Consider the following 26,084-nt stretch of genomic DNA (forward strand, 5'->3'; position numbering starts at 1 on the left):
CAGGAACTCACACTTGTTCCCCAGTCAGAGGTGCGTCTCAAAGCAGAAAGGAAACATTAATCTATTACTGGGGACTTTGCAAATTTCGATAGTACTTCATGAAATCATTTTTTTTTTTTTTTTTGCGTATGACTACTGGAAAGAGTTCACAGTCTGATACCAACAAGCAGGCAAAAACAGAACTCTCTGCATCTAAACACCTTTACAAAAACAAATTCATAATACTATATTCCCTAACACCATGTTCATGTTAGGGCCACAAGCAGAGAAGGTGTCACTTTTTCTATTAGCTTACAAGAGTATTTAACTTGCCAATGACAATACTTTCTTTTGATGTGCACTCAAAGCTAAAGGCACATTCCTTTAACATACTCAGACTTTATTTTTGAAATTGCATCTTCCTTCCAAACAGGTTTAACCCAATATGCATTCCCGCAGAACTACTCAGTATCAGGTACAGTAGGGTGCGGGCATTAGACATAGAGTAACTGCAGGCCCATTATTAAGACTCCCCTGGTGCCTCCAGGGACTGGGGAGTCCACAGACGCAGCTTGACAGGTGTGGTCCCGGACAGGGGCGGGGTTGGCGGGAAACTACTGAGCCAGGACAGCTTCCCAGAGCTGACAGGAGGCGAGGCAGAGGAAACTGTGAACAGGATGTTACTACACACACAAAGAGGAGAACTCCAGACTGCCAAAGGGAAGGAGGCTGTGGAGAATTCAGAGTGTTATGCGGCGCTGAGGCTCCGGGGAGAGAGACATGTGTGACAGAACCGAGAAGGTGATTAGAAGACCTAAAGATCCACTCTGGGTTTTGTTGCTGTTTGTTTGTTCCTACAGACAAGCATTCTAAGCTCTACCCCCAGCTGCTTTTTGTTTTGGAACAAGGTCCCACTAGGTCACCCAGACTGGCCTTGAACTGCTTGTAGGGTCCCGAGCAGCTGGGATTCAGGCCCTGCATCACCAGCCCAAGCACTGTGTTTGAAGCCACATGCTTGGTGACTACAGGGCCATGGGGTGTGGCCAGCAGCAAGCCAGAAGCAGCTCATACACATCTGGACAGCTGTGTGCTCTGAGATGGTCTCAGACATCCTCCCCCCACAATGTTCTTCTTCAGGTATAGCCAAGTTTTCCAAGTATAAGCTATATTTATATGTATGCTTTTGTCTCACCCCAACTATGTCACGTGTGGCTCCTAAAAGCCACATTCAATTGCCAGTGAGCACATCGGGTACATACTAAAGACAGCCTCTTACCTGAACAGAGCTGCTCCACCTTTGTGTAGTTTAGAGAGACGATGTCGTTAACCCATGCAATGATGTCATGCCTGCTCATAGTCTCCTGGGTTATCGAGGTAGAATACACGTTGACCGCCATTCCCCAACTAGGACAAAACAAATGAAAATAAGTTTATTTACTCACAAGAGAAAAAAAATACCTTAGAAATATAAAAGACATGAAGGCAATCATGAAGGACAGTACTGGTGGAGCTTTACAACGAAGCTTCTTCCTGTGGGTCCTGACCCCCCCCACACACAAATACCCCATGGTAGAAGGGAGAAGGGTACAGGGAGGTGGTGAAAATCTGGCAACAGTAAACGGTTTTGGAACACGCAACAGTCAACACTTAGTTCATAATCGGATGTGTACTGGACCCACAGCCCTCCCGGCAGCGCTTGGCTGTGTTGCTTTAGGAGTCGTCCTTACGGCCTTCATGCTGACCGCGTAACCACGCACACTCCCGCACTCCCGATTGCCCGTCGTGACACCTCGAAAGGCCAGCAAGCGCTGCCTGAGACACCCCTGGCTCGGATCTCAGACTACTGTGTTTTGTTAGGTGATGTCATTTTGGATGTACGTACAAAGCTTGCTGCTCTTACAGAAACATACTGGCTTCATTACAGAAAACAAGGCTTTTAATATTTTCCCCGCTGTCAGTCCTTAGCACGTAAGTATCAGAACAATGCATTTCTGGATTGTCTTGTGCTAAGACCAACAAGCACATCCATCTCCAGTATGCAAATTTGCTTTCATCTTTTTTTTTTTTTCTGTCTTTTCTATTTTTTGAGACTGGATCTATCTAGTTCTAGCTGGCCTGGAACTCGATTTGTAGACCAGGCTGGCCTTGAACCTGCAGTGCACTTGGGCCTCTGTTTCCCATCCCTAAGATCACAGGTGTGAACTATTTTGCCCAGCTTTGTGGTGAAAATCACATGCTTATCAACGGACTATATTAAAGCTTATTATGATTTACTGTCATAAATGTCTGAGTCACGTACCTATTTTACTTACCTACCTAGCTGAGCTCAGGTAAAAATTTCTCAGGGGAAAGGGGGTTTGGAGCTGGGAGTTTCATCAGCCTTGCTCTAGAGGGAGCAGCAGGCCTGACTCAGCCAAACCCACCCGCTGTCCTTTCTCCCTTCAATTCCTTGTTAACTGCTTATCTGGACCACATTTCATGCAGTTTTTCCCTGTGGTACCACGTCACATTTCTCCCATCTAGACTCTAAAGTTCTTCAGGCTCTGAGATTCTTCATTTCTAACAGAATCTAGGGCCTCACTTTTGACTTTAAGTCTTTATGGGACATTAGGTTACTGGGCTTACAACACTGTGCACCACAACAATCTTGTTTCTTTCTTTCTTTTAAAAAAAAAAAAAGATTTATGTTGCAGGGCGGTGGTGGCGCACGCCTTTGATCCCAGCACTCAGGAGGCAGAGGCAGACAGATCTCTACGAGTTCAAGGACAGCCTGGTTCACGGAGTGAGTTCTAGGATGTCAAGGGCTACACAAAGAGAAACTGTCTCAAAACAAAACAAAAAATTTATTTGTGTGTGTGTGTGTGTGTGTGTGTGTGTGTGTGCACATATGTAAGTGTAATACCCAGAGAGGACAGAAAAGGCTGCTGGGTTCCCTGAAGCAGGAGTTAGAGGTAGCTGTGGATTAGCAAAGCAATTGAACACTTTAAGTGCTGCTTAATGGGCCACCCTAGGTGGAGCGTGGAAGACAGCGGTGCTGGTGTGATCTGAACCTTGCGGGCCTGGATCAGGGAGGTTTCAGAGGAGAAGAATGTTAGTACGCGGCCTAGAGACTGGTCTTGTGATATCTGGGTGAAGAATGTGGCTGCTTTTTGTCCTTGTCCAAAGAGTCTGCCTGAGGCTAAAGTGAAGAGTTCTGGATTAATTCTGTTGGCAGAGGTAACCTCAAAACAACCTAGTACAGACTCTGTCATGTGTTCATGCTTATAAAGCTTTATAATGAAAAGGAGCACCAGGAAGTAGAATGGAGCTAAGTCCTGTGTTCAAGGAGATGAACAGATTAAGAAATGGAATAAAGGGAGTGGTGACTTCAGGGCAAGATGCCACCTACCTGTTAAATTTCCAATTTAAAGAAAAGAATTAAAAAAAAAAGAAAAGATCAGAGCCAGGGGCAGTAGTGCACACCTATAATCCCAGTACTGCAAAGGCAAGGCAGAGGCTGGCAGATCTTGGAGTGCAAGGCCAGCCTGGCTATAGATCCAGTGTCAGGACAGCCAGACTCAGACAGTGAAGGATATCATCGAAAACAGAAAGCTGGTGAAAATGTAATTGAACGGAGGGGCCATGTTCCAGTCCCAGTAAGTGTTAGAACAGGGCAGCACTGGCCATGATTCAGGCTTTAAAGTTAAGGACAGGAGAAACAGGTCAAGGGTTTTGCCTCTATAACTATGGAAGGCCACTGAGACCAGGCATATGTCAGGGGTGTCCTTGAATGCGGGCCTAGAGAGGTCACTTTGTGAAGCTATGAAGTTGAAGCCTGGATTGTCTTGGTGATTCCAGATGTTGGAGATGCCAGAGCCATGAAATACCTGCCGAGGAGAGCTCCTAACAGGGAGTGGAACCAGCCCAAGAGAGAGAAGTGTGTTAACAAAGTTCAGTCAACAAAACTGAAAGGACCTGGAGATCTGAAGAGCGTTTTGACATCAGGCACGGAGACGTAGGGTTTGGAGTTTGCCCAGCTGGTTTTCAGTGTTGCTTCGGCCCAGTGTTTCCTCACTATGCTTCCTCCCCTGTGTTATAGAATGAGAATATATATCCTGTGCCATTATATGTTGGAAGAATGTGATCTGCTTTTTGCTTTTGATTTTACAGGTGATTACAGTTAAGAGATCATAATGAATTTCAGAAGAGACTTTGAAGCTAGACTTTTAATTAAGTCTGAGACTGTTGAAGACTATGGAGACTTCTGAAGTTGGACTGAATGCATCTTTGCATTATGATATGACTACAAGCCTTTGGGGGTCAGGGAATGGAATGTGGTGGTTTGAGAAATCTGGCCCCCCCCCCCCGGGGACACTGATAGGAGGTGTGGCCTTGCTGAAGCAGATGCGATCTTGTTGGAGAAGGTGGGTCATTGTGGAGGCTGGCTCTGAGGTTTCATATATGCTCAAGCACAGCCAGTGAGACAGTGCACTTCCTGTCACCATTGGATCAAGATGTTGACTTCTTCTGCACCATGTTTGCCTGCCTGCTGCCCTACTCAGAACCACCATGCTCCCTGCCATGATGATAATGGACTAAACTTCTGAAGCTGTAAGCTGCCGCCTCAGTTAAATATTTTCCTTGTAAGAGTAACTGGGGTCATGGTGTCTCTCCACAGCAACAGAAACCCTAACTAAGACAGTCTACTTCTACAATCAATTTTTGACCAAGCTTGTTTTCCTTATAGTTCCATCAACTGCCCTTGGCCAATCCCATTTCTGGCTCAGGCCATGTTTATTATTTACAGTTAATGCCAAGTATTGAGTCATTTCAGTTATAGATATTTCAGAGTTTTGGAGAGATGAAGACATTAGAAAACACTAAGCAACCAACACAACAGTGTTACTGCACTGAAATGACCGTTGTGTTTAACTCACACAAGGGTGTGGTTTGATGTTGCCTTGGTCTTTGCTTTTCTATATCCTATGATTTGATCTGCTTGCTGTGTCTGCTTCAGGCACACAGGGAAGCGAGGTGAAAGAGTCTTCTTGCGGTGTCTGAAATTCCACTAGGAATCAGAAGCTGTCCGGCTCCTTTTGTCGGGCTATTAGACAGAAGATATTTGCCAAGACCCAACAGTTCATTAGTGACTTCTAACGTATTGTCTGCTGGTCATTCTTAACTTATTATGTGTGATGATCCCACAAGGAGGAATTCCATCCTGAGAGAGCCTGGGGTCAGGGGTCAGATCATAGACACAACACAGAGCAGGTCCTGATCGCTTCTGTACTCTGCACTGAATATTCTCTGGCCAACATGATTTTTATTTTTATTTATGCAATATAACCATGAAGTACAGAGTTTTAGCAAACTTGCTATGCTTTAGTCTACTGCAATTTAAATCTTGACTGATAAAAGATACATTTGAGTGTGCATGGGCCTGTGTATATGCTTATTTGGGTTGGCCTTTCAGTTCCTTGGATAAAGTCCTTCCTTATTTTCTGTTGTGACAAAATATTCTAGGCTCAACTGGTAACTTTTCTACTTCAGACCTAAAACCAATTATTTCTCCCAGGGCCTCTGACTCCTTTCTGTAACAGACAGTATTTGGTGATATAGAAATAAATATTTTAAACATGACTGGATGAAATACCGAAATCTAAAGTGTACAGGCTCTCTGCAAATGTCCTTTATGTTTCTTGTGCTTGGAGTCGTTTATTTGTATTAACTGATGCCACTCTGTTTCCCGCTTCAAGGAATTAAGTGGACTTTACAGTCATGAAAACAGCATCCACACATCGTCTAAGTTCTCTTTCCCCGAAGACCTGAGAACAACCCTCCAGCACCGGATCCCAGATAATGCGACCGTGAATATGACTTCTCTACCCTTCTATTAAAGGTTCTTTTGTTTTCCAGTCAATAGCTTTTGCTGTTTCCTTTAATGACCACTTACTAAGTGAAACCACTTACTTGGACAACGTGATCACCTTTCACCACCTTTAATAAATTATCTAAAACTTTACTAACGATAAATAATTCAAAATTGAAAGCATTTTGGACTGTTTGATGTGATTTTTACATACTGACGTAACTTTTGGCGCTCGATGTACTTTCCTAATGATTTTTTTCACGTGGTAATAAGCAGCCTTCACATTTCCCAGCAAGGGACAGATGGAAGGTGAAACGTCAAGGCCCAGAACTCGGTGGCATCCAACCAGGGTGATGAAATTTTTGCTCCAGGTGATTGAGAATCAAAACTAAACACAAAGCAGGGAAGATCTGTGTCTGACAAATACAGTCACAGTGGTAACTGAGTAAAAATGGTTTGTAGTTACAGAAAACGAAGAACACCAAATATGATGGGCAGATGAGATTGAAAAATACATGGGAACAATGAGGTGGGCCGCTGCAGCCCAGCCCTGAGTCACCTCCTTCCAGACCCGAGGTGATGATGTTCTCCCAAGGGCAACCGTCCCTTCACAGCCCAACCATTCACTCAAGTAAGGCACGCCATGGCGTGGAAGAACGCATGAAGACTGGGGGGGAGGGGAGCAGACAATGAGAGTAGTGTCAGGTGTGAGCTTTAGAAATCTCTGGTTAACTAGCTATCTGTCCCACCCTCTAACTTCTGTGGTGATACGTCTCCAATGAACACACCTACAGTCGCTGGAAATGCTGCCCATGGTAGGCCCTTGTGGGGAAAGCCAGTAGGAGGACGGAGCAAGAGGAAGGACAACCCAATGAAAGGCAGAAGCGCTCCAGCCTTTCCGAAAGAAAACATGGCTGACACATTCAACACGTTCCAGTAAGTATCTGAATCAACAGCAACAGGATCAATATAGATGCCTATGAGCTATTTGTGTTGACTGGAGCATTGTCATAATCTATGTTCTTCCAAACTTCGGGAGGATTTATTTATCCACTATCATACAAAGGATTAGATTTCACTACAGTAATTTCAAGCAAGATTTGTTTTTGCTGATTCTCCTATGGACCTTGACTCCCCAGCTCCCTGCCCTCCCTATTGCTCTTTCGCTCACAGGGGCCTCCTATTGATTTTCATGTCACGCGTTCTCTTGCCTTTGCTGTGTTCTATTTGCCCCCCTGATGGTCCTGTCTGGTCTCAGAGCCTCCGCTCACACCCACACACATGCACACGCATGTAAACACTGAAAGTAGGGTCTACATGACAAAACATTTGTGTGAGTGAGTTCCAATAGGCGTAACAGAACGTATTTCAGATCCATCCACTTTCCGAAAAGTTTAATTTTTCTTGATAGCTAAATAAAATTCCTGTGTGTGTGTGTGTGTGTGTTATATCACATTTTCATTACCCACCCATCTGATGAAGGACATCTAGGTTTGAGCAGAGCAGCAATAAACATGGATGAGCACATGTCTCTGTGGTAAGATGTGGAGTGTCAAGGAGTAGTATAGCTGGAGGTTCAACGGTAATGCTCGAGAAACCTCCACACGGTTTCCACGTTTGTGCCAGTTCATGCTCTGACCACTAGTGAACACTGTCACCCCAATCCTCTCTAACACTCTGCCGTCCATCTTCTTGATGCAGGCGTTCTGACCAGGGTGAAACGGAATCTCAGAGTCTCTCTTTCAGTGAGACACCTCTGTGATCACTTGACTTGGTGGTATCGTTTGTTAGCTGTTTGTTAGCTGTCCAGCCATACACGCCAGCTTTCCGATTTTAGGCCTGACAGCTTTGGCTTGGCATGCCCTCTGCCCTGAGAGGAAGTGTCCTTGTGAACGCTCAGCCAATCACTATGTCTGTGCCCCTTCCCCACGCGTGTGTGTGTGTGCATGTCTCTCTCCGTGTGTCTGTGCCCCTTCCCCACGTGTGTGTGTGCATGTCTCTGTGTGTGTGTGATTCTACTGCCACACTGATGTCATCTTTGCTCTCCCAGTCCCACCATTTTCTACAGACACAATTTTAATATATTCAATCTGAAATTATCCAGGTGACTAAGAAGAGACTATTTCTCATGCTTTTCTAAGCATTAGCCTCAGACGAGAATTAAATAATCTATACTTTCCATGGATACATTCGGAACTTCTACGGTTTCGTTATAATTTCTTGCTTCGTAACCTACATGGCAATGTAAAGGTGAAAGCACTTGCCCCTGCCTAGCAGAAAGTTGTGTGGTTCGCACGAGGGAACATGATATCTTAGAGACAAAGCCACTCCATGCTGCTCCTGGGAAGAAAGCAGGGCTGGAGTCATAGTTCTCCCTCACAAATGAGAATGTTACATGCCACCTGAAGGGCCACTGTTCTAGCTCACCAGGGCACACAAATTTCAGGCCCATGTGCCTAGCTTTGGACCATCAAGAGACACACAAACACTCCACTGAAGACAGAAATTGTAAGAATTTAAAACGTCAATTTGTTTTTTAATTTTTTCATTTGGTTTATTCATTCTATGTGTGTGTGTGTTTGCCTGCAGGTATGTCATGTGAACCAGGTCAGAAGAGAACAGAGGAGCCCCTGGCGCTGGAGTTAGGAATGGTTGAGAACCACCATGCAGATGCTGGGAACTGAACCTGTGCCCTCGGCAAGCTATAAAAACTCTACTGCCGAGCCATCTCGTCAGCCCCAAGATACCACTTTTTAAACTCACTTCTTAGGTTTTCATCAAGATGAATGCCAAACTACAAGAGCAAGATCACACTGGACGCCACGGCACAAAGAGTCAATGGCAGCACAGGGCTGGTGCTCGGGTTTGGGCCTTCAGGGGGTCCTTTAGACAGAAATGTCAGTTGATTATCAGATGATGTAACATGTGGCCTCTGGACAGAACCAGCTCTTTGCCAACCTTTCAAAGAATCAAAGCACCATGTCCATGTTCTGACTTCAGGACCTGGTTAACTTCAGTAGTATGGAAAGCAGGTAAGGGAGACTGGGGAGGCGACCTGGTTGGTACATTGCCTGCCTTGCAAACATGAGGACCCGAATTAGATCCCAAAAGCTACATAAAAAACGCAGGTGCTGTGCACCTTGTAATCCTAGCAGCCCTGATGGGGTAGTAACAGGTAGATGCCTCGGCTACTGATCAGGGACTTACACATTGCTTTTATAAATGTTCTAGGAAGGTGGCAATTTTCCCCTCTAAAACCAAGAAAGAACCCTCCCACAAAAAACAAACAAACACACAAACAAAAACAGAAATCCCTTCCTATTTTCAGAAAGCAAAGCTTCAGTTCTGGCTTCTCTGTGAACAGCGTCTTCAGAGAAAGGACAGCCCAAGGCCCAAAGTCCTGCTGATTTATTCAGTTCCCCTGCATTTGACATGTGGTGGCGCTGGGCAGAGAGGCACAGCAAGCTTATGCTCTGTAGCAATTATTGAACCACACAAATTAGTCATTGCACTTCTGCCTACTAAAACAAATGGAACTTTCTGTGAGTCGATGAGACAAACTAGCTTGAATTAAGGCTTGGCAAGCCCCAAACATGGGGGAAAAATGTGAATTCTACCACCTTACCAGTCATGGACCTCCAAACCCAATGACAAAATAATCTGTAGGTTTGTCCAAGAATAAGTCTGGCAAGGCTTATGAATTATTTCGGGATGTTCTACAAATATAAACAAATAAATAAAATGTCGGTGTCAGCACTGTATACTAACTGAAATGGTTTCTTAGGTCATTCATTCTGTCTCTTTGCTCTACCCAATGCCACCAAAAAGACCACTACAGACACACTGTCCCATTCTCTCCTTTACACGCACAACCAACCCTTTGTAAGGACACCCCAGTGTTCCCCAGCTCCCCCAAAGTGGCATCCATGATACATCAGTTGTTCCAGGATCCTAGCTCTGGTCTTACTAAGGGGTTGTCCACAAAAGAAAGATTTAAGAAATTAATTTGAGGCATAAGGCATGCCAAATCTACTTTGATTCTTTTTAACAACTAACGTCTGAGTCTTCCTAAGTTTAGACAAGGCCATCTGCAGAACAGCTCTCTGTATGCAGTGAACTCTCATCTGTGGCTTGGTGTGGAAACCCCTTTTAGCTTACATTCACCCCAAGCCTACGCTGAAGCTAAATCTTTAAAAGTTATTATGGGGACTGGAAAGATGGTTCACTGGTTAGGAGTGCTTACCACTGCTGCAGAGGATTCACAACCCCCTCTAACTCCAGTTTCAGAGGAATATGATGCCCTCTTCTGGACTCCAGAGGCACTGCATGCACATGGTGTACATAAACTCACATAGGCACACACACAGATGCAAAAACAAACACATATTTTTTAAAGGCATGAAGGTCTTCAGTCACCTTCTTTGGTCATTTCCTTGAGGAATCTATATTCAACTAGAATCTCTTGTGTTTGCTATAAAATGTTCAGAAATTCTAGCCAGCCACGCCAATATATCCCATTCACACATTTTGAGCTGACAGTGTCTGTACCTGTGACTATTTTTGGTCTCCTAAAACAATCTCTATTTTCAGCAATTTTCTCATCACCAGGAGAAGTAACCCACCACCAAGAATCTAAGAAAAATAAATTCTCTCCATTTTACATAAATGAAACAAAGAGCAGACTGGAAAAGATATAAGGGAATGTTACTTTTCTTTCATGTGAGCAACTTATACATTTGAGTTTCTGTAGAGAATGATTTGCCAGGACCGTATAAGGATCTGAAGCCAGGACAGCTCAACTACAGCTTTAAATATCAGTGCTTGACTGCAGGCTAATTACGGAGACCGGGTGTGAGAGCTGTGTGAAGCGTCCCATATGTGATGGGGGAGAGAAGCACCTGTGTCCCTAAGCACAGCGTTTCTCTCTCAGTCCCTGGCTCACTTAGAGGCAGCACTGTCAGATCCCACACCACAGGCTATTCTTTGGTAAAGATTTTAGGATTGTCAAAGTTAGAGCACTCCACAAATGAGGTAGGGAGAGGGGCTGTGTTTCAAATTTGCGGCAGAACTCTTTACTCAGAAAGATCTTTTTAGGGTTATTCTAACAAAAGTAGCTCTTTTATGAACCCTCTTGGCATTCACAAATATGTTTAAAAGAGATTTATCAAGTTGATGATACAATAATGATCCTATGCTTACAATTATAGTTTCTAAAATAATGTTAACATAAATATTTTAAAGAGAAAAAAGTACATCTCTGCCCACAGATTAAGATACTTAGTCACCTGGGCGTGGTGGAACACGCCATTAAGCTGGGAACTTGGAAGCAGAAGTGGGGGATCTACTGAGTTCTAGAAAGCCAGGCCAACCAGGGCTACACAGTGAAGACCTGTCTCAAAAACAAAAACAAAACAAAACAAAAAAAAAAACCATCAAACAACAAAAACAAAATCAGAGAATGAGGCAAGGGAAGAACCCCACACTGCACTCAAAGGTGAGCCCCATCTAACTGTGTAGTACCTGAGGGTGGTGGGGAGCCCTGTGTCAGCACACACAGGTCCACCTCCCCCAGAGCATCCCTCAGGATGAACTGGGGCTTCCAAAGGAAGCAAGGGTGTAAATGTGTGCCGTGAACAAGAAATTCCCCTATGTATAAATCAGCGGTGTATGATGCATGCCCCAAATGAGGAGCCAGGAGAGGCGGGCTGAGGTGCTCCACCAAGGAAAGAGCATCTCTAGACCATGTGCCATTTGTCATTTGTTCATTCATTACATTCTCTTCATTCATTAATTCATGCATCACACTCTCTTCATTCATTCAGGACCCACACGGCAGGGGAGGAAGGATTTGTCCAAGGCAGAGAGAGAGAGATCAGAACTAAGTAGAGAGGGGGTTCAGAGGGGCTCATAAAAAGAAAAACCTTGACAAGACATATCATTCCCCAAAAAGGATACAAAACCCCGAGACTTTCATTGAAGATGAGGTTTTAAAGATTCTGTGTGCCCTCTGATGTACGATGAGGGAGGAAATTAAAGACACCACACTGCCTCCATGTAGCAAGCACACAGCTCTGGGCAGATTCCCGGATTTGACTTTCCTGGGTTTTACGGTCCTCTGATGGGATGAGCTAACGAGGCAAGTCAAACTCCTTGGGAAGAAAGGGAGGCCTCCGAGGTAGCAGAGGTCCGAGCCCAGAGCTGAGTTCACACACGGATGGAAGCGCCAGGCACGACACACAATACTAGACCACAGACACAGAGACAAATTTCCCTCTCAGACTAGGCAACTGCGGTTAAACACTAGCAAAGAAAACCAGTGCAAGGGCTTCCACATGAAGGGGCTTTGAGGACAAACGTTAGGAGGAAACTGAGTTTCAGATGGGCTGGGTTGCCTGCCACACTCCAGGTTTTTCTAGGTGGTTGTGGTATCTCTTGATGTTAGCAGTGTGAGCATAGGGTTCTGCTTAGCTTGGCCATCTTAACTCACAACTCCTGCTAATAACTGCAACTTCCTGGAGAGAGTGATAGAAAATAACTTAGAGAATTAACTGTTACTTTTAACTTTTTATTCTATGTGTGTGTGTGTATGTGTGTGTGCGTATACTGTATGAGCATATGTATGCGCCCATGTGCATGTGGAAGCCAGAGGACGATACGGATACCCTGCTCTACATTTTATTCCCTTGACACAAGGTCTCTCATTGAACATGGGTCAGCTGGCAGCTAGCAAGACCAGCGATCTTCCTGCCTCCACCCCCTTCAAAGTCTGGCTTTTTACATAGGTGCTTGGGATTCGAACTCAGGTCTTTGTGTCTGTGCAGCAAGCACTTTTACCTCTCCAGCCCTGCCCCCTTTAGAACAGAATATGACTAAAATGCATAGATTTCTGTAACTGTCTGCCAAATGAGGCCTCTAACTGGCCTTGACTATGTACCCTCCACCTTCCAGTGGCTTGCTGCTACCTGCAGCTTTATGAGGTATCTCCTGTTCATGTAAGTGCGCCCTCTGTTTGGTTCCTGACACAAAAGAAGGAACCCTTTGGGAGCCAAATACTGGGAGACATTTTTGTTGCTTGAATTTTTAACTCAGAATAAAGTTGATACCTGTGACCCTGAAATGAATAAGAAACTTGACTCTTATCCAAGAAATAAGAAAATTTCAGAATTCTAAAAAAGCTTTTTGTCCAGGGATATGAATGGGAGCTGACTTCACACAGTGAGAATGGAGCTAAGGTCTCACACAATACACCGTGCACACATTCATGCACACACAGTGGACACATGTTTCTTCATATGGTCTGACATTCAGCTGATGGTATTTGCCTAAATATCCATCTGTTTCAAACAGTGGGTGGCTTTGCCCTGTTCCGAAAATAACCCTAGTAACCCAGCGCTTGTTCCCATGCCACAAGACTTGGCTGGTCTCCTCAGGGCACCAACTTTTGCCCAGCAGCCCCGCCCACCCCTCTTGGCTCCCCCTACATCCACTTCTTCTCCTCCATATGCCTTCTGTTTACTTTTCCATCCCTGCTTGGCCTTGTTCCCGGGCACTCTGACCTTTGCTCTCTCCCAGGATCCCAAGTAATTTTAAGTCAGGGCCCAAGTCGGCCCCACCCAGCATGGCCTCTGGTTCAGGTCATGGGCACACTGGGTACCACTGGGTGGTCAGGCTCAGTTGTCCGGCCACACTGTGTGAAATGGAGTGTGTAGGACACAGCAGAAGAGTGTGTGGCGATGGAGCTGCTGCTCCGCCTCTGTCAGCATCTTCAGTCGGCCTGCTCTAAACAGTCTCAATAATGAGAAACCAGTGATGGAGGCAGCTCCCAGCTCGTCCTGAAGGGATGACTGAGGCTTAGGCAAAAGCGCCATCACCTGCACCTCATGTTTCAGGTCCTCAGCAAGCTCTCCCTGCCCACCTGCTGAGGTGGCCTCTCTAGTTGCTCTGACACCGTTCTGCCCTCGACTCTTGCACATTACACAATCTGTGATTAGCCGGCTTGTTTCTTGTCTTCTTCCCACCTCCTGCCTCCCAATGCAGGCTCTTGATGGCAGGAACTTCACAGTGTACGTCTTATTTACTGGCCTATCTCCAGGGAGCGCACCAAACGTTAAGTCCATGCTAAACGAGTGAGTGAGTGGGAGGGTTTTGTGGGGAAAAGAAAGCCACAGGATGCTCAGAACCAAACCATGCAGGCAACGGTTCTAACACACCCCTGTGTTATGAGGCAGTCTGCAGGGAACGAATTAGGGTTGAGTGGACGAAAGGAATTTGTCTTTTAGGAAAAAGGAAAGGAAGAGAAAAGAAGAGAAAAGGAAAGAAAAACGTGGATAAGGTGCATTCTTCACGCCAGCTCTGAAATGTTCGCTTGCTGATCTGCAGATTCGGAAGGGCTCTGACCTAGGAGCCAAAGGCACCAGTTTATAGATCCAGAACCCCCACCAACGGTTGGGCAACCTTGGTCACCTTGTGCCTCCAGAAGATGGAGAAGCACGGGAACTGGATGAGAACTACATGACAGTACTCAGCAGTCGCCCTTGTCCACTGAGAGTGAATCATGAACACAGACTTGTCCTCCTGGCAATGCCACACAACTGCTCTCATGAACGATGCCGGAAAAGTTACAGTTCTGTGAGGTCGCAACTAATCAAGCAGCAGAGCTTGTGGCTGCTCTCAATGCAAGCCAGAGCCTCCCCACACCTTAGCTCTCAATGCAAGCCAGTATCCCACCCCCATACTCCTTAGCTCTCAATGCAAGCCAGCCCAACCCCCTCCCACACCTTAGCTCTCAATGTAGGCCAACCCCCCTCCTGGTACCCCCCCTCCCCCTTCCCGCCACACTTTAAAGCTCCAGGAAGAACCGCAAGTGAAGACAGAGTTGTGGCCTCTAATAAGGCGGTGGTGGAATTGTATCAAATCCTCATTTTCGTACAGGGGATCAAACCCAGGGCCTGGGGTATGGCAGGCAGAGTGTTCTACACCACTGACCTATATCCCCAGGCTTCTCATTTTATTTGGAGCCTGTAGCTCAGCTAAATTCCCCAGGATGGCCTTGAACTCCTTCTGTAGCCCAGGCAGCCACTAAACCCAGTTTCTCATTCTGGAGTTAAACCCCAATGATTTTTAAACATATGTTTCCATGAAGAAAGGCCTGAACAGTGGAGCTTTGGGTGAGATTTCTCAGTTTATTGCTGGGAACGCTTTCTGGCCGGAGCACCTGGCAGCTGGAACGCGTAAGCTATGCTAGTATTTTAGGAACTGCCACATTTCCAGGACCGTGCTATTTGTTGCCAAGGCTCTCAACTTACTTTTTCGGTGGATTAGTAAAAATGGACATTACTGCCTATAATTTTTTTCAAAGCTAATAAAAGACTTTAGATTGGTATCTTGACTATGTGTTTAGAATAATATATCCTTAAAAAAAAATCTAGCCTTGGTATCTCTGTCCCAAAGACTGGTGCCTATCCAAATGTCTGCACCTTCATTGTGGTTGAAATGACTTAAACACGTGAGAACATTTTGAAATGGAAATGAAAATGAAGTATCAATAAAACTGAGACTATTAATGAGACAGTAAAGTGCAGGCTAACATTTAAAGATATTCTAGCACACTGAAGTCCAAATTGGGTAGCAGATTCTCATCCCAAGTCTTTTCTGTGCCCATCCTCTCTTAATTCTTCCCAAAACAGGCTGAATCAAAAAGGAAAACTTCAAATCAGGGAACAGAATACTATTAACTTTTCAACTCCTGGAGAGAGAAAGCGTCCCTCTGGCTTCTGAGTCCCCTGTCATCTACAAAGTTCAGGATCGACACCTGTGCAATTGAGATACTGAAAGAAATAAAGAGACAAAACATCCCATAATGTTTCAAGCAAGACTTAAGTAAGGTGCAGTTTTGCATTGGGCCACATTCTAGCCGTCTTGGGCCATGTGTCACAAGCAGGAAGCAGGTTGAACATCCTTGCGTGATAATCTACATCAAACCCCCTCCACAACCCCAGGGACCACAGTCCATATTATATATATGAACGAAGAGATCTCTCCTGAACACGCCAACAAACGGAAATTCTAGTCACTGAGGTATCTGAGCTAAAGTAAGGGATTTCAGCCAAACTGCTATAGCTGTGGGACAAGCACTCAAGCCGGGTGTGTGTGTGTGTGTGTGTGTGTGTGTGTGTGTGCTAGTTCACCTACCTCAGCATCTTTCCCCCAGCGAGGTCTGCTGTGAAGACACCGCAGCCAAGAAGCAGACATGCAGGCATGCCGGTGCTCAGCTGGTTCCCCCCACCCCTTTCTAATTTGACCTGGGACTCCAGCCCCTGGGATGGTTCTGTCCACATTTGGTCAGGGTGGGTCTTCCCTCTTCAGATAAACTACTCTGGAAACAGCCCCACTGACTTACCTAGAAGTGTGGTTCCTTGGTAGTTCTTAACTCTAGTCAAACTGACCGTGAAGAGGAGGAAACCAACAGAATATTTTCCTATTCATTCTGCAGTTCTGGGAATCGAACCAAAGGCCTCGTACATGCCAGACTAGGCCTCTGCCACTAAAGCTACATCTTAGCCCAGCCTCTTAGTGCTCCTGTTTAGGACACCAAATACCATTTTGTATTTCAGAAAAAGTTTTTTCTTTTAAAACAAACTCATTTAGCATTACTAGAATGAGCAGACTAATACTCTTTCTATATCAGTATTATGTAGAGAAACACCAAGTCACCCACACCAGAGGCTGGGAGAGAGAGGAAGGAACGGAAGGAGAGATTAGCAGTATTTCTTTCCTCTCTTTAGTCTTGCTGCAGGTCAAAGTTTACACATTATTGCACAAGTAAAACACACACACACACACACCTTGCAGTATTTCTTTCCTCTCCTCTCTCTTATTTTAGTTATAAGTCAGAATTACAACATTCCTAGCAAGGGTGTATTACCACTAAAATTTTCAGCAGGGAGAGCAGGAGCTTAGCCACGTTCAAACTGGATCAGGTACAAAAATAACAGACACACGGTAAGACCCTTGGCTTGGGGAAGAATGGAGCAGAGCTACACCCGGTGTTTTCACAAGGGTACAGGGGATTTGAGCTTAGGTTCTTACGCAAGTGCTCTTAGCTCCTACACCATCTCTGCAGCCCCAGGACCTGGGATTCTTAAAGACAGAAGAACAGTAGATCAATTACTGGCCTGCCTAAGAACGGCGGTGAGGATAAACTCAGGTCTGGAGTGTGGCTCTACGTGCTAACTGTTGCTCAACTTTAGAGCCAATGTGGACTGATAAGACATAACAATCTGGAAGTAGTCACATCCTGTCCCCATGGCTAGTTCCTAGATTTCCAGGATTCATTTGGCTTAGAAATCTTAAAACATGTTCTGAGAATTCGTTTTGAATTCAACCATTAACTAATAAACCAAACCTTATTTTGACTTTCAAATTTGAGCCAAAGACTTGATGTCAAAGACGCTGTGGCAAGGTTTCAATGACTATATTATCTTACGTTATTTCAGCCTTAGTCACTGTTACAGTCAATATACTGTTAAGAACAATAAATATCCACCTCATTAAAACACCAATAGATTCATTCACCTGTTTACATGTGTACATATTCACTAAGATTAAGCTATTAAATAAGTTCAAATAGTTAATCATTTAATAAAGCAAAGGACAAATGACTTTTTAAATGTCAAAGTGCTTTTTCTTTTAAAAAAGATCCTTGCTATAAAAATTTTGTACATTTTTGAGCTATAAAAAAAAGCAGAAAATACAGAAAAGGTAAGATTTAAAAAATTTAAATATCCATTATTCAGGCTGGGGATTAGCTTGGCATCTAACCACATACTAAATCAAAAGTTTAATTTCCAACATGAAAAAAAGAGCTATTATTTCCTCACTCAGTCATAACCCTTATCTTTCTAAGTTTCTCTCAGTAGCCAGGCAGGGTAGGGCAAGCCTGTAATCCCAGAATTTGGGAGGCAGAGTGAGGATGTTCAGGAGTTCAAGAATGTCTTTGACTCTACTGTCAGTTCATAGTAAACCTGGCAGTAGGAGACTTTGCCTCAAAAAATAAATAATTTTGTGTATGTATAGTAGGATATATGTATCATTTTCACTTTATGTGTATCATTTTTTAAAGTGTGAACTTTAAAAGGGTTCATACACAAAATCATTGCATACATATAATCTTCTGCACATAACTACATAACCAATGCATACCTATAGTCTTCTGCACATAAACATAACCAATGCATACATAATCTTCTGCACGTAACTACATAATCAATGCATACATAGTCTTCTGCACATAACTACATAATCAATGCATACATAGTCTTCTGCACATAACTACATAACCAATGCATACATAGTCTTCTGCACATAACTACATAACCAATGCATACACATAGTCTTCTCCACTCACACGGAGTTGAAGACTGTCCCTCTTCTAAGGTCCCGTGTATCTGGACCCTCAGCGTGTGACTTTATGTATAAATAGGGTCTCTACAAATGAACCAGTTAAGATGAAGACAGTGGATTAGGGTGGATCTAATGATTGGTACTTTAAAAGGCGGTCAAGAACAACACACAGATGAAGGAGGCAGGATAACTATTGGCAGAGTCTGGGGGTTGAAGCTGTACACCACAGAACACATGGGGACATCAGAATGGGGAGGGACAGGAAAGACTTTCCTGGAGCCCAAGGAGGAGCGTGGCACCGCAAGGGCTTGCATGCGGACCTAACCAACCAGCGGGAGAGGATAAAGGTTCAAGCACCCAGCATATAACATCCTGTTCTGGAGGCTTCCAGAGTCTGAGAAGACACGTGACACCAGCCTGTCTCTGTTAACACCCTGTGGGCATGTTTCAGATCTTCACAGTCATGTTTATATTATGCTTAAGTGTAGGTAGGTATACAGACCAAACTAGGTAGTCAGTAGACCCCGTTCCGGAACTGTATATTAATAAGTTTAATTGTTTCCCATGTTGTCCAGTGAATTAATTACTTCAAGGCAAAAGAAATGGTAGAAGGTAAAATCATCACTAGCTCAAGTAAAAGCCACACTGTTTTCTCTCAGTGAGTCTCTGGGAGTGCGCTGTTTGCTGCAGACTCAAAGTGAAAGAGAAACTATCACTTGGGGCTTCCTGCTTCACAGAAGGGAGGAAGCGGGAGACCATCCTAGTATTTAAATAAAACGTCCATAGTAAACCAGGGGAATCACAGGATGTCCTTTCTGATAGTGTGTGGCTTCCTCTCATAGAACAGCAAACGGCTGGCTCAACTCTCCACTCACTGTTAAGTGGCTGTGGCCAGCTGTGGCCAGCTCAGTCCCAATGAGAACAAAAAGAACCACCTTCTGCACGCTGGGGAATGAGAGACGGCTGTCCTCAAGGGACACTGCTGAAATTTGACCTCAAAGGTTTGGCAGCAAAATGTAAAATGACTAAAAATGTAAGTTATAATCACAAAATTTACTTAGTAGGCCCAGGGCATCTGTGAAGTCACAGTGAACTTCCGCATTATCGTAGCGTTGGACTTGGAAACAGATGTGGGCATGGAACTGGGTGTGAGTGGATTCCGAGGTGAGGCAATTTCACCCTCTCAAAACAGCACAGCGCTTGCAGATAACCTCTTTCTGTTTGGTCTCCAGAGTCAACTAAAGGGAGTTTGTCCCCAGGGGCTTAGAGCTAAACTGACAGCCAAACAGGCAACAACAGAGCTGCGACTTTAAGCCAGAGCTGGTCATACAGGCCTCTGATTTGAACTACTCAAGAGCCTGCTGCAGGAGAGTCCCAAGTTCAAGGCCAGCCCTGGCAACTTAGTGAGCTCTTGTCTCCAAAATGGATGAAGCCTGAGTATTTATCCTAAAGTCGACAGATCCCAGAGACAACTGCACATCAGTGAACGAGCAGCACAATTCACAGTGGCGAATGATAGAGCCAACCCAGGCGCCTGGCAACAAAAGACTGGACAAAGGAATCGTCTATACACACGATGGAATTACGTCCAGCCACAGAGAAGAATGAAGCTACATCGTCTGCAAGAAAATGGACGTAACTACAGAGAATCAGGATAAGTGAATTAAGTCAGTCGTATACAAAAATCCATGAGTGCACATGACATGAAAATAAAAGTCAAACCGTCCAGGGGAAAAGGAAGGCTCCAGGGTGGGGAGTAGGAAGGGAAGGGCGGCGGAGTACGGAGGGCTATGTTTCCAGAACACTGTGAACGCGCATGGGAAGGGTTCGAACCTGAGCACCACAAAACCAACAAGCAATCCCAGTCAAATGAAAGAGGAGGGAAACGGAGTAGGGACAGGTACCTGCCACAGAATTTTAAATGAGGGGGCATCCACTGTTTGGTTCTCCAGGTGAGATTCTGAAAACAGGCAAATGTTCCTAGTTGTCTTTAAACGGTTTCTACTCACATTCTATTCTTCATCTTAACAGCAGAACCTTTGGTCTAGTACAAGAGGAACCAGGGCACAAAGAGAAGACTATCTACATAATTACAACATTCTCCACAGAGGTACAAGAGCCCTTCACGTCTATCAAGACGGCAAAGAAAGCCCAGCTCCCAAACCTAACACCTTCACATGGCATTTCAAAAGTGGATTTAGCCGTTTTTTCCAAACCGTCATAATTATTCTGTTACAATACCATTTGATGCGCACTGAGCACTCCTAATTCCCAAATCTCAAATACAAACTGCTCCAGGATCTGACATTTGGGGGCACTGAAAGATAAGAGTCTCAGACTAGGGATGCTCCTAGCAGTGCGCCCTGGAGGCACCCCCAGATCTGAACACATGGGAAACGGACAATGGTTCTGGTTACTGGCCTTCTGCTTGAGGGCAGTTTAATCTGCACAGGCGATGAAAGGAGACAGAGACAGAGACCCACATTGGAGCACCGGACTGAAATCTCAAGATCCAAATCAGAAGCAGAAGGAGAGAGAGCATGAGCAAGGAACTCAGGACCACGAGGGGTGCACCCACACACTGAGACAACGGGGATGTTCTATCGGGAACTCACCAAGGCCAGCTGGCCTGGGTTTGAAAAAGCCTGGGTTAAAACCGGTCTCGCTGAACATAGCGGACAATGAGGACTACTGAGACCTCAAGAACAATGGCAATGGGTTTTTGATCCTACTGCACCTATTGGTTTTGTGGGAGCCTAGGCAGTTTGGATGCTCACCTTACTAGACCTGGATGGAGGTGGGTGGTCCTTGGACTTCCCACAGGGCAGCGAACCCTGAGTGCTCTTTGGGCTGACGAGGGAGGGGGACTTGATTGGGGGAGGGGGAGGGAAATGGGAGGCGGCGGTGGGGAAGAGACAGAAAACTTTAATAAATAAATAAATTTAAAAAAATGCGTATGAGTGTTACTACTGCAGATCTGTGGGGAGAGACCAGAAGAAGCACCCTTTGCTCCTGAAGGATTTTGTGCAGGTTAAACACATAAGACCCATACACATTAAAATCTAAACTGAGACTACATTAAAACATCTAGAATATACTTTTTGTTTTGTTTAGTTTTCAAGACAGGGTTTTTCTGTGCAGCCCTGGCTGTCTTGAAACTCCCTTCAGAAATCAGGCTGGTCTGGAATTCAGAAAACCAACTACCTCTGCTTCCTGAGTGCTGGGATTTAAGGTGTGTACCTCTACCCTCTGGCTTTGAACAAACTTTGAATGACCATTTTGTATCAGTGACTTTTAAAAATGGGCTAAAGAGTTGGACACGTCACTAAAAAATGTATTCAATCAATATGCACAAGGAAAGATTCTCAACTGGAATTTGCAGTCCTAACAAGACACCTCTATACACCCGCAAAGGATGTCCAAACCTGAGAGATGGACAGTCCAGATTGGCCAGGGCTCTGATGAGGGCGGGAGAAGGTACAACCGCTCTAAGGAACCGCTTTCAGGTTCTTATATAGTTAAACACTGGGGGCTGGGGGCTCAACTGGTAAAAAGAGCACCAGCATTCTCAGCACCCACATAGAGGGCCAGGCATGGAGGCATGGCGCATGCTTCGAACCCTGGGGAAGCAGAGACAGGTGTCTCCCTGGGACTCACTGGTCAATCAGAACAGGCTACTAGGTGAGTTTCATGTGAGTGAGAGAGACTTAGTCGTAAAAAAAAAAAAAAAAAAAAAAAAAAACGAGGTTTAGAAAGTACCCCAGGACACTTGAGGTTGTTCTTGGGCACACTCTCCCTCCTCACTCCACCCCCACAAACACACAGCTAAACACAATCATTTCCCTCCCATAAGCATTAACCCCAGGGAAATGCAAACATGTCCCCACCAAGATGCACATAAATATTCAGATGCTTTATTCTTAACCACCCCAGACTAAAAATGCTAATGTACAGCAGCTGGTGAGTAGATAAACAAAATATGGTTTGCCGTATGATGGAATACTACTCGGCAGTAAAGAGGAAAGAGCTGCACTGCCCTGGATACGGCCACTGTAGATGGATCTCAAACTCCTGACACTGAATCAAAACAGCCAGCTGCTGAGCCTGCATCCCATCTGATCTCACTCCACACAAACCGCTGTAACAGAGAGTGTCTCAGTGGTTCCCGGGGCTGTGGGGAGAGGAAATACGGGCTGGAAAGGGCACAAGGAACTTGGGGGCAATGATGGAAATGTTCAGCACCGACCCTACCCAAACCCACTGAGCCACACGCTTAAAATAGATTCAGTTTATTGTTTCTGAATGAATTCTTAATGAAGTCGATGGGATTTCTAAAGAACACCTGCCATGAGTCATGAATTGTGCCAGGTATTTAGGACACAAAGATCACAGATTAGAAAGACAGGTAGAAAGGCACAGATGCTAACTAGTAGCTCGCTTTCTGTGTGGGACTTTTTGCCCCAGGCAGCAGTGCGTACTTTTCATGTTCTTGGTTCATTCAGTCCACATAACTACCCCGTGGGGTTGGCACTGTTACCTCCCTAGGTACAGTAGGGAAATGACGCTCGAGGAGGCAGAGAGCATCTGCCCTGTCATACGGTTTGGACGGAGGCCGAGGCAGAGAACATATGTCTTATGCCAGAGCCAAGCAGCTCTCTGGCTGGGCACTCTGAACACCCATCAGATCCCAATACACAGTAGGAAGGAGGTGCCAGATCTGGACAGAAAATGTGAAGGAACAGAGGAAGCAGAAGCAGCCAGTGCTGCTCATGGGGACATCTTAAAGCCACTGTTGTGTGCCTTCCAGAAAAGCCAGGGAGAATCAATTCCTTGCAGATTTATTGTGAGTTTCAGGCCCCAGTAAGAGAGCTGGAGGAGGCCCTTTTAATTCCCACTGCCTGGGGCCACAGCCAGCCTAGGTTCACTTAGTGCTTATACCACTTGCTACTTGAGAATTGCTGGAGGAGCAAATTTACTCTGCCTGGAGTGAAAGAAAAACAGAGGGGAGGAAAGCCGGACACACTCACCCCAGAAACCCTCATTCTTCTCCACACTTTGCACACATCTGCCTGAGAAGCCGGCCCTCCTGGGACCCCTGTTTCTGCTTCCTCCTTTTCTAGCAGAGTCTGTCTGGTTACACGCCCCAGAGTCTGTTTACTTCAAGGCTATAGCACGGTGAAGTTATTGCAGGCGAAGCTGTCCTTTGTTCCTTCTTAACGGGCAGTGTCCCTCGGGTGCTCTCAGACTTCATCCAGCCTGCTGGGCGAGGAGGCTGCCTGTGCAGGAAGGCATGCTCCTTGTGGATGGCTGGCTGCCCGGCCAGCATCACGGGACCTGCGGGTTACTTTAAGGGCAGATACTGATATTCCTAGTCTCTCTCTCTGTCTGTCTCTGTCTCTGTCTGTCTGTCTGTCTCTGTCTCTGTCTGTCTCTCTGTCTCTTTCTCTGTCTCTCTCTCTCTCTCTCTCTCTCTCTCTCTCTCTCTCTCTGTGAGAGACTGTCCTAAAGTGGGAGATTAGGTGGGTCAGAGGCCAGAGGACTGTGGCCAGAGTGACTGAGAACCGGCAGTTCCTTGTCTTCGTACAATGTTAGGACCCCACACAGCACCTGACAAGCAGCAGGTGCTCAATAAACAGGAAGAAAAGAAAACTGCAAAGAGGGTACTGAAAAACAGTCCTCACCGAGGACGACTGTGCAGTTAGGCGAAGAGTCACTGAGCATACTAAGCAGGCTGGACACACCCCCCAAGCCAGCACAGTGTGCACTGGAGAAAGCCGAATGAAGTGAGGATGATGGGTGTCTCTGAGTGTGAGGAAGGTGGATGACAGAGGAACACTGCGCATCTGTGACTTGGGGAGCTCTAATGTAAGAACCGTGCTTACACAGCTGGTGTGATGGCTCAGTTGGGGAGCATTTGCTGTCCAAACCTGGTAACCTAAGTTCAATCCCTGGAACCCGTGTAAAGGTGGAAGGAGAGGACAGACTATACAAAACTGTCCTCTGACTTCCACAAGTGTGCATGCACACACACACATGCACACACACACACACATGTACACACATATGCACTAAATGCATCAAAATAACAAATAAAATTTTAGCTGGGCAGTGGTGGTGCATGCCTTTAATTCCAGAACTTGGGAGGCAGAGGTAGGCAGATCTCTAGGTTCAAGGCCAGCCTGGTCTACAGAAGGGAGTTCCAGGACAGCCAAGACTACACAGAGAAACCCTGTCTAGAAAAGTCAAAATCAAACCAACCAAACAAATGAATAATACATTTAAAGTAGTACTTGTAGCTGGTCCTGAATGGAACATGCTTGTAACTCCAGTACTTAGGAAACTGAGGGACAAGGAATTCAAGACCAGCCTTGGATATATGGCGAATTTCAGGCCAGCCTGGGCTACATAAGACCTTGCTTGAAAATGGGGGAGAGGGAGAGGCAAAGAGACAGTCCATGGGGTAAAGTTCATATAAAGATAAAAACCTGAGTTTAAGCCCAGTACCCACAAAAAAGTAGGGTGTGGCAGCACGTGCCTACACTTTCAGAACTGAGGAAAAGGAGACTCTTCCCTGGGGCTTGCTGGCCAGGTCTGGCTGAATCTGGTCAGACAATGTTAGCCATACCCAACATAAAACAAACACATGGGTCTTCTCTGGGGTGTCTCTCCATTCTGGCCCCCTTCACCAGGACTCTCTCCTTGTTGCTGCCTAGGCTTCTGGCCTCTCCCTTTCAGCGAGGCGCTGGTATTATTTACCCTTATATTCTAAGGGCCCTCATGAGCAAACTGGCAAGAGAAGGAAGTCTGTTTGCTGAAGGGAAAATTTGGGTTTAAATATTAACATAATGGCAACTGTGTAAAACTTGATGATGACAACTTAAAATAGTTCAGTATTTCAGGCTGAAGCATGCTTAAGCACTCTAGAATGACCAAGTGAGAGTGGTAAGGAACGTAGCAGCGGAGAAGCCCATTTCAGCAGAGCCACTAAGGCAGGGGCAGAGAAGTCCATTCAGGAGGGCCACTTGATTGTGACTCGTGCGGCACCAAGTGAAAACTGTAGCCATCACGGAGGGCTCCTAAGAAAAGGACGCCGCTGTTCCTACTCAGAGTGAGCAGCGGACACAAGAGAGCCTCCTAGAGATGTCAATGCCTCTGCCACCTCTGACAAGTTACCTCTCAGGGCTTTGCCCAGGCAGGCACTAAATAAAGAACCAGGAATTAATGTCTTCAAAGTGAGGTGTTACAGACGTTCAAGGCGCTCTCAGGAGATGCACTGACCAGAACCCATAGGTCAATTCCGTGTGTGTGTGTGTGTGTGTGTGTGTGTGTGTGTGTGTGTGTATTTAAAGTTGCTGGTCTCGAATTCAAGATCCCTAGTGCCAAGATTACAGGGAACACTTCCACACATGCCCCCCTGTGCACAATTAAAATTTAGATTTCCACAAGTTCTATGCCATAGAATGTTGCAGATGCCAGTGACTTAAGAAACAATAGTGTTGGCACCGAAGATGCAGACTTTTGCCCATGTGCACATATGTGCAGCTACATGTTCATATGCATGTGCACACATGCATACCAATTACTTTCCTTCTTAAATCCCTCACCTGCTCCCTTTTCTATCCCAAAGTCAAGGCCAAAATCAGATCTTTGTGGCATGGTCATTTGACCTGACAGAGCCATGCTAGAGGCAGACACATGAGGAACACTGATTTTGTTTTCTTAACTAGCTAAGCACCGAGGGGCACTGACACTAAACGCTGCCACCAACCCTTCCTCCTTCAGAAGGAAGAAAAGACTTTTTAAGGACATCTGTCTTGGTTCAAGTGAGCAAAATCCTAATTAAAATGGAGTGATT

The 26,084-nt window shown here is 45.4% G+C and overlaps 1 protein-coding gene across 2 annotated transcripts in view; it reads right to left on the reverse strand.

Annotated features, from left to right (window-relative positions):
- Mapre2 (microtubule associated protein RP/EB family member 2) overlaps window positions 1-26,084 on the reverse strand; it is a 136,309-nt gene that overhangs the window by 52,330 nt on the left and 57,895 nt on the right. For both annotated transcript variants that reach the window (XM_050135009.1, XM_050135008.1), the window contains one exon: window positions 1,256-1,383. In XM_050135009.1, coding sequence (XP_049990966.1) covers window positions 1,256-1,376 — 121 coding nt within the window. In that variant the 5' untranslated portion in view covers window positions 1,377-1,383. The remainder of the gene's footprint in view (window positions 1-1,255; window positions 1,384-26,084) is intronic.

Source organism: Alexandromys fortis, unplaced genomic scaffold (genome assembly GCF_014885135.2).
Source record: "Alexandromys fortis isolate MF-2015 unplaced genomic scaffold, M_Fortis_MF-2015_v1.1 scaffold_25, whole genome shotgun sequence".
Taxonomy (NCBI): domain Eukaryota; kingdom Metazoa; phylum Chordata; class Mammalia; order Rodentia; family Cricetidae; genus Alexandromys; species Alexandromys fortis.